This window comes from Mya arenaria, chromosome 14 (genome assembly GCF_026914265.1).
Source record: "Mya arenaria isolate MELC-2E11 chromosome 14, ASM2691426v1".
In the NCBI taxonomy this organism is placed as follows: domain Eukaryota; kingdom Metazoa; phylum Mollusca; class Bivalvia; order Myida; family Myidae; genus Mya; species Mya arenaria.
The window spans coordinates 44,478,381-44,489,457 of record NC_069135.1 but is presented as its reverse complement, the minus strand read 5'-3'; the positions used below and the strand labels follow the sequence as shown (position 1 = coordinate 44,489,457).

At 36.3% G+C, this 11,077-nt stretch overlaps 1 protein-coding gene across 3 annotated transcripts; it reads left to right on the top strand.

The window, feature by feature from the left end:
- Positions 1-354: 354 nt before the first annotated feature.
- On the top strand, positions 355-9,874 carry LOC128216825 (DALR anticodon-binding domain-containing protein 3-like). 3 transcript variants are annotated; one of them, XR_008258140.1, is made up of 6 exons: positions 355-483; positions 923-1,017; positions 5,876-5,989; positions 7,827-7,895; positions 8,440-8,591; positions 9,013-9,874. XR_008258140.1 is itself a non-coding variant. In XM_052923509.1 (6 exons), exons 1-5 carry the CDS (start codon positions 381-383, stop codon positions 8,557-8,559), a joined length of 465 nt encoding a protein of 154 aa, XP_052779469.1. In that variant the 5' UTR covers positions 361-380; the 3' UTR covers positions 8,560-8,574; positions 9,013-9,874. The 3 variants fall into 3 exon arrangements, 2 of the variants coding, with proteins under 2 accessions (XP_052779469.1, XP_052779468.1); XM_052923509.1 differs by having other exon boundaries at positions 361-483; positions 923-981; positions 8,440-8,574; XM_052923508.1 differs by having other exon boundaries at positions 361-483; positions 923-981.
- The last annotated feature ends 1,203 nt before the right edge of the window (positions 9,875-11,077 follow it).

Here is an 11,077-nt window from a genome sequence, read left to right as displayed (position 1 = left end):
AAAACATGTATGAAAGTGTTGTATGGCAAACATGTATGAAAGTGTTGTATGGCAAACATGTATGAAAGTGTAATACAAAACATGTATGAAAGTGTTGTATGGCAAACATGTATGAAAGTGTTGTAAGACAAAACATGTATGAAAGTGTTGTAATACAAAACATGTATGAAAGTGTTGTAATACAAAACATGTATGAAAGTGTTGTATGGCAAACATGTATGACAATATATGCATGAAAGTGTTGGTTGACAGTACATGCATGGAAGGGTGCATGTGTGTGCGTATGTATGAAATTGATATATGTCAATTTCGATAAAATTTGTTACTGTTTTTGTAAATCATGGTTTTCCTTTTAGTTGAAACTGAGTTTTTCTGATGACATGAGAGAAGATGGAACTTATGTGTCAACAGGGTCATTTGTCATGTACAACTGCGCAAGGCTGATTATGCTGTTTGCTCACTTCCAACAGGCTGTTGATAATGGTAAAATACTAACTGTTCCTTGTAGTGTGAAACTAATGAACAGGATTTAAAGTGCTCAACCTCCTTCCTTGCAAAATAAAGTTTGTTAAATTTTAGTAACATGTGTTGCGTTAAAACATGTGATTTATGTTTTGCCTCAATTAGAAAAGGTAATTCTATCAAACATTCAATGTTTCTTTAGCAGCATAAGCAGATTATGTTCATTAGTTGCACAATTTTGCATCAGTTTTACACATATATAATTCATTAAAATAATTTCAAATAATGTTCTTAAGCCTATTGTTTAGGTCAACTTGTTTTACCAAGTGCAAAGCTATGGGCCTCAAACATTCCACACATCTTTAGCTCCATAATCAGTGTGTGTTTCTGCTGTGGCCCCTATGCAGGCATTTGCAACATTTCTGTGGCAGCAATTGTTGGTATGTACATGTACTTTCAGGTACCTTTCCTCCGTTACCTGAGCTGGAAAAGATTGACTTTTCTACTTTGAGAGAAGAGGTAGTTTTAAGCTCCCCTTAGAGCTGTAGACTGAGGGTGAGCTATTAGGATCGATGATTGTCCGTCGTCCGTCCACACTTAGTTTGTTAAAACTGCACTATTACTACCAAATGAGACATTTAATGCAATTGTTTAATATACCAAAAAGGTTGATAAAATGTCGAAAACAATGGTTCTTATGAAGGATACTGAGTTAAATTTAAAAGAAATGTGCAGAAAACACGGTATTGCTACCTTATGAAACCAAAGTAAATCACAGTAAATCTTTTAACATTCACCAATCTTGTAATATTTTTGCATTTTCAGCTATTAGATACACAGATATAATATTGTTAATAGTAATTAATATTTTCCATAAATGCATCATTTTGTAAGTAGTTGAGGGTTTATCCCTCAAATTCATGTTTGTTGTACGTGTGTATGTACTGATTTTGAATAAGAGTGTCACTTTAACTCTCTAGGGGTCACATTTTTGCCTCAATTGTCACAAAACTTGGTCAGGATGTTTGTCCCAGTAAATACTCAGACGAGTATGGGTCATGTGGGGACAAAAACTAGGTCACAGAGCCCAAATATGGAAAAACCTTGTTAATACTCTAGAGGTAACATTTTCAGCCCAAATAACCTGGAAATTTGCCAGAAAGGTTGTTTTGATGATTTCTAGCTCAAGTTTGAATATGGGTCATCTGGGGTCAAAACTAGGTCACAGAGCCCAATTATGGAAAAACCTTGTTAACACTTTAGAGGTAACATTTTCAGCCCAATAATCATGGAAGTATGTCAGAAGGTTGATTCAATGATTTCTAGCTCAAGTTCGAATATGGGTCATCTGGGGTCAAAAACAAGTCACTGAGCCCAAATATGGAAAAACCTTGTTGACACTCTAGAGGTTACATTTTCAGCCCAAATATCCTGGAAATCTGTCTGAAAGGCAGTTTCAATGATTTCTAGCTCAAGTTTGAATATGGGTCAATTGGGGTCAAGAGCTAGGTCACAGAGCCCAAACATAGAAACACCTTGTTAACACTCTTGAGGTAATATTGAAATTTGTCAGAAAGGTTGTTTTGATTATTATGCCCCCGAAGGTGGGCATATTTAAATCGCACCGTCCGTCCGTCTGTCTGTCCGTCCGTCCGTGTGTCCTGCTCAATAACTCGTGTCCGGGCTGTAACTTTCCCTTGTAAGAACAGATTTTAAAATAACTTGCCACATGTGTTCCACATACAAAGACGACGTCTTGCGTGCAAGACCCATGTCCCTACCTCTAAGGTCAAGGTCACACTTAGTGTATTTTCACAATGGAGAGCTGCATATAAGGACATAGAGTATAGGTTGTCGTGTCAGGGCTTTAACTTTCCCTTGTATGGACAGATTTTAAAATAACTTGCCACATGTGTTCCACATACGAAGACGACGTGTCGCGTGCAAGACCCGTGTCCCTCCTTCAAAGGTCAAGGTCACACTTAGTGTTTATTCACAATGGAGTGCTGCATATAAGGACATAGAGTATAGGTTGTCGTGTCAGGGCTGTTACTTTCCCTTGTATGGACAGATTTTAAAATCACTTGCTGCATATGTTCCACATACAAAGACGACGTGTCGTGTGCAAGACCCATGTCCCTACCTCTAAGGTGAAAGATACACTAAGTGTTTATTCACAAGGGAATTCTGAATATAAGGACATAACAGTGTAGGTTGTCAAGTATGGGTGGTATTTTTTCATGTTCAGAGGCAATTTAAAATAACTTGCCATATATATTTGACACGTAAAGGCAAGATCACTTTTTCATGTACTGACCTTGTTTAGCTCTAAGTGTCTGTAGTTTGCGCATTCATCTTAACAAAATTGTTGTGAATGTTTGTTCAAATTATGCACCTGGGATCATTACTTGCCACGCCCAGGGTTCACAGGTTTGGTAAACTTAAATTGGGAAATGTTTGAAAATCTTTTTGTGTGTTCGCGCATCCATCTCAGCACAATTGCTTGTGAGTGTTTGTTAAAATTATGCCCCTGGGGTCATTACTGATCATTCCCCGGGGTTCACAGGTTTTGTATACTTAAATTGAGAATGTTTGAAAATCTTTTTGTCGGAACCAGCTATGCAGACACTTGCTATTTTGAATAAGGCACAATTTAGTGGTCTGATACCATGGTTGTTCAAATAATGACCCTGTGGTCAAAACTGACACTGCCCCAGGGGGTCACAAGTTTTCTAGAGACTTATTTAAGATTTTTTTTCAAAATCTCCTTGTTTCAAACCACAAGGCTCATACCTTTGATATTTGTTGTGGAGCATCATATGATGACTGTCAAGCAAAACAGTTGAAAATATGCCCCTGGGGCCAAAGCTGGCCCCACCCCCTTTGACCTTCTTTTTTTATTTTTAAAGCTACTGCAATGATATTTAGACCATGTCTACAGTTTTGAAAATGAGCACCAATGTTGGTCTTAGATGCCCTGGACTTTGACCTTTTGACAAACTTTTTTTTTTAAAGCTACAGAAATTATGACCATGAGTTCAGTTTTGAAAGCATTTTTTTGTCAGATGACCTTTACTTGGAACATATTAAAATAGCTCATGCAACTAATCTGCGTACGACACTTTCTGTCCTCAGATGTTGAACGTGCAACGTTTTCAACTTACCCAAACACAAAACGTAAACTATATGTCTGTTGCCTTTTACCCATACATACATGTTCTGGATTGTAAATGACCACAAGAGCCATGCCAATAGGGCATAGGTTTATGGGCCTCTTGTTTTGCGAACACAAACCCACCGCATTCACCTGGCCCTGTGGGGCCATCTCGAGGGTAAAAATACAGCCCTATATTCCAGCTATCCCCAGTATACCCCCGGACCTGGGTGGGCCGTGGTTACAACTAACTGGTGCATTATAGTTATATGCTGTTTGGAAAATATGTCTGGAGTAATAGAATAATAAGAACAAAAAAATAGTGGTTATTGTGTTCAAAATCATACACTCAGGACAATGCTGAGTCAAGTAATATATTTGGTTGTAGCTTATTCATAAAAGAACAATGATGCCTAATTGTTCTTTTATTTCAAGGTTCATATATTACATTGATGAAAGAAAATACATTCATACATAAAATTATTCTCAAACTGTAATATTTAACCTGTAAGGTGAGGTTAGTGCATATTTGCATCCGCAAAATTATTTAACGGTCATGTTCATTTCAAGACTTCCATAAATTGTTCAATCCAAGATTGCTGATAATATACAAATGTATTGATGGCAGACATGCTCATAAATGAATAGCAGCAGAAAATTTGGTCATAATACCATATATCTTAAGTACTATTCAAATTTTAAAATAGCACATGGAAATCAGTGCACTCAGGACATTTTAGCATTTTTTAACAAGTGAAGCTAACATTGTAAAACTTTCCAGCAGCAACACTTTCCATAAAACACACTTGATGAGCTTAAAGTTTAGCTCATGGACCTCTGTTATAAAAGGTTATTAACAAAAATGGAATAGGCTTTTTTTAATTCACCCACATTTAAAAGCCATGGTAGAGATGAGCACAAACCTTTCACCAGAACAACTGTTGCCAATTTTATTGTCATTTTATTAGCCGGATTTTTCATAAAAAATTACGGGTTATAGAATGACGAAAAACGGGGCGGGCGTTAACAATTCTGCGTTAAAGTTTTCATTTTATGTAATAAAATCAAGAGTTTTTATCAAATGGTTATCAAACCTGGTCAGACTATTTGTCGGCATGTTGAATATATATGAATATGGGTCATCTCAGGTCAAAAACTAGGTCACTAGGTCAAATCTTAGAGAAAATATTTCCACGTCATAAATTCAACATTTTTTTTATATCTTGATGAAACTTGGTCAGAATATTTGTCTGCATAATATCTTGCTTATTTTATATATCGGTCATCCCGGTTCAAATTCTAGGTCACTAGGTCAAATCTTAGGAAAATCATTCCACGTCATAAATTGAACAATTTTTGTCAAATCTTTATGAAACTTGGTCAGAATATTTGTCTGCATAATATCTTGAGTTCTTTAATATGGGTCATCCCTGGTCAAAACCTAGGTCACAAGGTCAAATCTTAGGAGAAAGAATTCCATAGTCATAAAAATTCATAAATTTTTGTCAAATCTTTTTAAAACTTGGTCAGATTATTTGTCTACATGTTGTCTTAATCATTTGTGAATATGGGTCACCTCAGATCTAAAACTAGGTCACCAGGTCAAATCTTAGGAAATATTTTCCTGACGTCATTAAAAAAATTCTATGCTTACCAAAGCTATCCATATCAGTTCTCAACTAAATTCAATTGTTATTTTATAAACACACATCCCAATCATGAATTTCAGATCAAACCATATTTTTCAAAAATTTAAATTTTAATTAACTTTAAAAATTATTTGTGTACATGAAATCTAATGATAAAGTGTGTCATCTAGGGTCAAAAACTAGGTCTCTGGGACAGATCTTATTGGAAAAGCTGATGAATTTATAAAATGTTAATTTTTCCTCACACAAATGGAATAGTTTCTGTTGATCAGGTTATTTGTATGAATGATATCTCCGATAAATATAAATATGGGTCTTTTTGGTTAAAATACTAGGTTACTAGCTCAAATCCTAGGTTTGCAAAATTGCATCGTCAAACAAAAATTCGGCTTTAATGCCGCATTGGCGTCTTGTTGATGGCATTTATCTTCCTGTTGCCAATTGTATTTTTTCCAATTTTAATTCCATTGATTGTGTAATTTGTTCTTATGTTGCAAATAATAATTTCATTGTCTTATATCCTTTATTCTCTTGATTCTGTTATCCTCTGGTTGAAGATAATTCGTATATACTCTAGAAGTTGATGTTGTTTTATTATGTTTACTTACAGCAAGAGTGGTCGCTGTTGTTGACTTACGTGTTCACTTTTCCGGACCTTGTACAGCAAACCATCCAGAACATGGAACCCTCTGACACCACAACGCTCAACATACATACACATAAGGTACACAGTAGAGACTGCTCAACATACATACACATAAGGTACACAGTAGAGACTGCTCAACATACATACACATAAGGTACACAGAAGAGACTGCTCAACATACATACACATAAGGTACACAGTAAGAGACTGCTCAACATACATACACATAAGGTACACAGTAGAGACTGCTCAACATACATACATACATACACATAAGGTACACAGTAAGAGACTGCTCAACATACATACACATAAGGTACACAGTAAGAGACTGCTCAACATACATACATACATACATACACATAAGGTACACAGTAAGAGACTGCTCAACATACATACACATAAGGTACACAGTAGAGACTGCTCAACATACATACACATAAGGTACACAGTAGAGACTGCTCAACATACATACACATAAGGTACACAGTAGAGACTGCTCAACATACATACACATAAGGTACACAGTAAGAGACTGCTCAACATACATACACATAAGGTACACAGTAGAGACTGCTCAACATACATACATACATACACATAAGGTACACAGTAGAGACTGCTCAGCATACATACACATAAGGTACACAGTAGAGACTGCTCAACATACATACACATAAGGTACACAGTAAGAGACTGCTCAACATACATACACATAAGGTACACAGTAAGAGACTGCTCAACATACATACATACATACACATAAGGTACACAGTAAGAGACTGCTCAACATACATACACATAAGGTACACAGTAGAGACTGCTCAACATACATACACATAAGGTACACAGTAGAGACTGCTCAACATACATACACATAAGGTACACAGTAGAGACTGCTCAACATACATACACATAAGGTACACAGTAAGAGACTGCTCAACATACATACACATAAGGTACACAGTAGAGACTGCTCAACATACATACACATAAGGTACACAGTAAGAGACTGCTCAACATACATACATACACAGTAGGTACACAGTAAGAGACTGCTCAACATACATACACATAAGGTACACAGTAAGAGACTGCTCAACATACATACACATAAGGTACACAGTAAGAGACTGCTCAACATACATACACATAAGGTACACAGTAAGAGACTGCTCAACATACATACACATAAGGTACACAGTAGAGACTGCTCATCATACATACACATAAGGTACACAGTAAGAGACTGCTCAACATACATACACATAAGGTACAAAGTAGAGACTGCTCAACATATATACACATAAGGTACACAGTAGAGACTGCTCAACATACATACACATATGGTACACAGAAGAGACTGCTCAACATACATACACATAAGGTACACAGTAGAGACTGCTCAACATACATACACATAAGGTACACAGAAGATACTGCTCAACATATATACACATAAGGTACACAGTAGAGACTGCTCAACATACATACACATAAGGTACACAGAAGAGACTGTTCATGTTTAGATAGCATTATTTCTGGCTTTAAGGTTGAAATTGAAAAGAAACAAGCCGTGGAATAATATTAAAATTGTTTACTTCCAATAGAATATAGTCAAAAACTTTTTTGGCTGTTTGTATGTGGGTCAATCGTGAATTGGTTTTGGTGGCCCGAAAAAATATTGATTGTTAAACTTTTTGTTCCAATTGAAAGTAGTTTAGTCATTAAGTGTACATGAATACAATTAAAAGCATATCTAAAACAGAACACTGTATTACAGTCTTGAATTATCTATGAAAATATGAATGAATATCAAAAAAGCAATACTCCTGAAACTCTAGCTACCTGTCATGGAAATATAATACCAATATTGTACATTAACTTTGTATTTGGTGTTTTGTGTGTGTTTCAGATGTGCCAGATGCTGGGAAGTCTAAGCAGATGTTTGAGTTCATATTATTCAAGATACCATGTTCTTGGGGTAGGAACTTGTTACAAGCATCGTTCATTGTAATCAAATTGTAAGAAAACTTAAAATGTTTTTATTCAGGATTTTTTATAGAGAACATGCACTCAGAGGCTTACCCTTATAAAGTGACATACCCTTAAAGACACCCCCTTATAAAGTGACGTGCCCTTAAAGACACACCCTTATAAAGTGATGTGCCCTAAAAGACACACCCTTATAAAGTGACGTGCCCTAAAAGACACCCTTATAAAGTGACATGCCCTAAAAGACACACCCTTATAAAGTGACATGCCCTAAAAGACACACCCTTATAAAGTGACGTGCCCTAAAAGACACACCCTTATAAAGTGACGTGCCCTAAAAGACACACCCTTATAAAGTGACGTGCCCTAAAAGACACACCCTTATAAAGTGACATGCCCTAAAAGACACACCCTTTAAAAAAAACTGACACTTATAGAGACTGATGCTCTTGAAGAATGACCCTTAAGTGTCCATGGTCTGTCTAACAAACCCTTATAGAGTCACATGTCCTACAAGTATAATATTACTGCAGGAGGCAAGGCCCCACTTGTACCCACAGATGTTTGCCCGCCTGTACCTGCTGAAGGCAGTACACCAGGTCCTGGTCAATGGCCTGCAGCTGATTGCCGTCTCACCGCTCTCTCAGGTGTAGACAACATGTCACAATGTATGTGTCTAGGAAAGGTAAATACTTAAGTCATAGATTTTAGCTGTACTAGTGTTAACTGAACCATTCTAGCCTAACTTTCAGGTATATAATCTAAGACCTTAACACTGAGGTCATGTGATGATAAAGTATCGGTGAATAGAATTATCCCTTCTTATTGAGTTCCTAAATTTGGCCAATTTCTGATGTTTTTCTTCAATCTCTTGCTTAGTTTTAAATTAATTTCATGGAAAAATGGCATGAGAGAGGGGTGGGGGTGGGATAGACCATTTATTTATTTACTCAAAAAGCATTTCTCCTTGACATCAGTCAAGTCTGATGTGTTCACAGTTGTGCTTATGTTGCAATTTACTCACTGTAAGAATGTTTGAGGTCATTTAAATATTTTGTGTAAACTTTCACAGTCTGCTGAGTTTAAATATAAGTGTTTTTTTTCAGGGTGCAATTCTTGGGTAAACAGTTACAAATAAGCCATGGTTTTGGGCACTCCTGATTCGCTCAGTAAAACTGTGATACTTCTGTTTGAACAAACTTTTTGATTAAGACAGTGGAGAAAAATAGAAGACGGAGTTGGATAAACAACAGATGGAACAGCCGGATTAAATGGTTGTGTAGGAAGTGACGTTAATTCTCAAAGAAAGGCAAAGAAGTTCAAGATTGTAAACCCTGCACATCAAGTAGGACAATTGACCGCCACGTTCATGCTAGAGTATTGAAACAGAACACAAACAAGCTTGGCACATGTATGTTTATGTGAGCAATTTTGAAGAGATAAATGAGGTTGGCTATTTTTCATAAAATTACCTTTCTGGGGTGAAGGCCAGTACTTATAATTGCAAGGAGACATAATGTTGACATCAGGATTCATACAGCAGTGCAATCTTATAACAAACATGTTAGGGAAGTCAATCATTAATTAATATGGGGACTTATAGTGCAATTATTAACAGATTCCTATTTCTCAAACACTCATGTATCAGGCCCCACCAGCCAGTATTTGCCAGACTTTCGCAGCGTGTTCTAGGCTGACCAAAGAGAGAATCTTCATTTTTATTAATGCCACATCAACGATGACTTTCTTTTTATTTAACCACTTCAACTAGACAATGCTGAAACTTATGGTAGTGTAATTGTGAGAAGCAAACTATTTGATCACTAGGTTGCTAAAATTTGTTTTGAAAACATTGGAAGTTTGTTAAACATGAACTATATAAAAATTTTATGTCAATACATTGTTCATAAGTGAATTAGTTGTTGACCTTTGTCTGTATATTTCATGCCTTTTATTATTAAAAATATCTAAAAACTATTTGTGTGTTTATACAAAGTTCAAGCTGTTTGGAATGCTGAAAATGAAGGGAAATCAAGTTGAGGTAAATATGTTGTGTATTTAGATGCATTTAAGGTCAAGGCTGAAGCCACTATTGAATGAAGATGTACATATAGTCACTGTCAAGGCCAATTTTATATTAAGATGCATGTAGCGTAATAGTCAAAGTCAAAACTACACTTAGATTAGAAGCCAATGCCACTTTTAAGAAAGATTAAACTTATGTTACATTAAGATGTATTTAGAGTCGAGGCCACTGTAACATTAAGATGAATTTGAGTGAATTAGCCACAACTACGTTAAGGGTCAATGCAATGTAAAATTAAGACACATTTATAGTCAAGGACAGGACCACTGGATATATTAAGACACATTTGTAGTCAAGGACAGGACCACTGGATTTATTAAGATGCATTTATATTCAAGGCCACAGTGTCATGAAGTGTCAAGGCATCTGTATGATTATAATTAAGAAGCTTTCAGTGTTACATTTCATGTTCATTTAGAGTGAAGGTCAAGGTCACTCATAAAGATGTATTTTACATCAAGGCCACGGTCACAGTTACATTATGATGCATGTCAAGTCAAGGCTAATGTCACAGTTACATTATTTTGCATGTCAAGTCAAGGCCAATGTCACAGTTACATTATGATGCACCTCAAGGCCAATGTCACAGTTACATTATGATGCATGTCAACTCAAGGCCAATGTCAGTTACATTATGACACACGTCAAATCAAGGCCAAGGTCACAGTTACATTATTTCGCATGTCAAGTCAAGGCCAATGTCACAGTTACATTATTTCGCATGTCAAGTAAAGGCTAATGTCACAGTTACATTTTGATGCACGTCAAGGCCAATGTCACAGTTACATTATGATGCACGTCAAATCAAGGCCAATTTCACAGTTACATTATGACGCACGTCAAGGCTAATATCACAGTAACATTATTTTGCATGTCAAGTCAAGACCAATGTCACAGTTACATTATGACGCATGTCAAGGCCAATGTCACAGTTACATTATGACGCACGTCAAGGCTAATGTCACAGTAACATTATTTCGCATGTCAAGTCAAGACCAATGTCACAGTTACATTATGACGCATGTCAAGGCCAATGTCACAGTTACATTATTTTGCATGTCAAGGCCAAGGTCACAGTTACATTA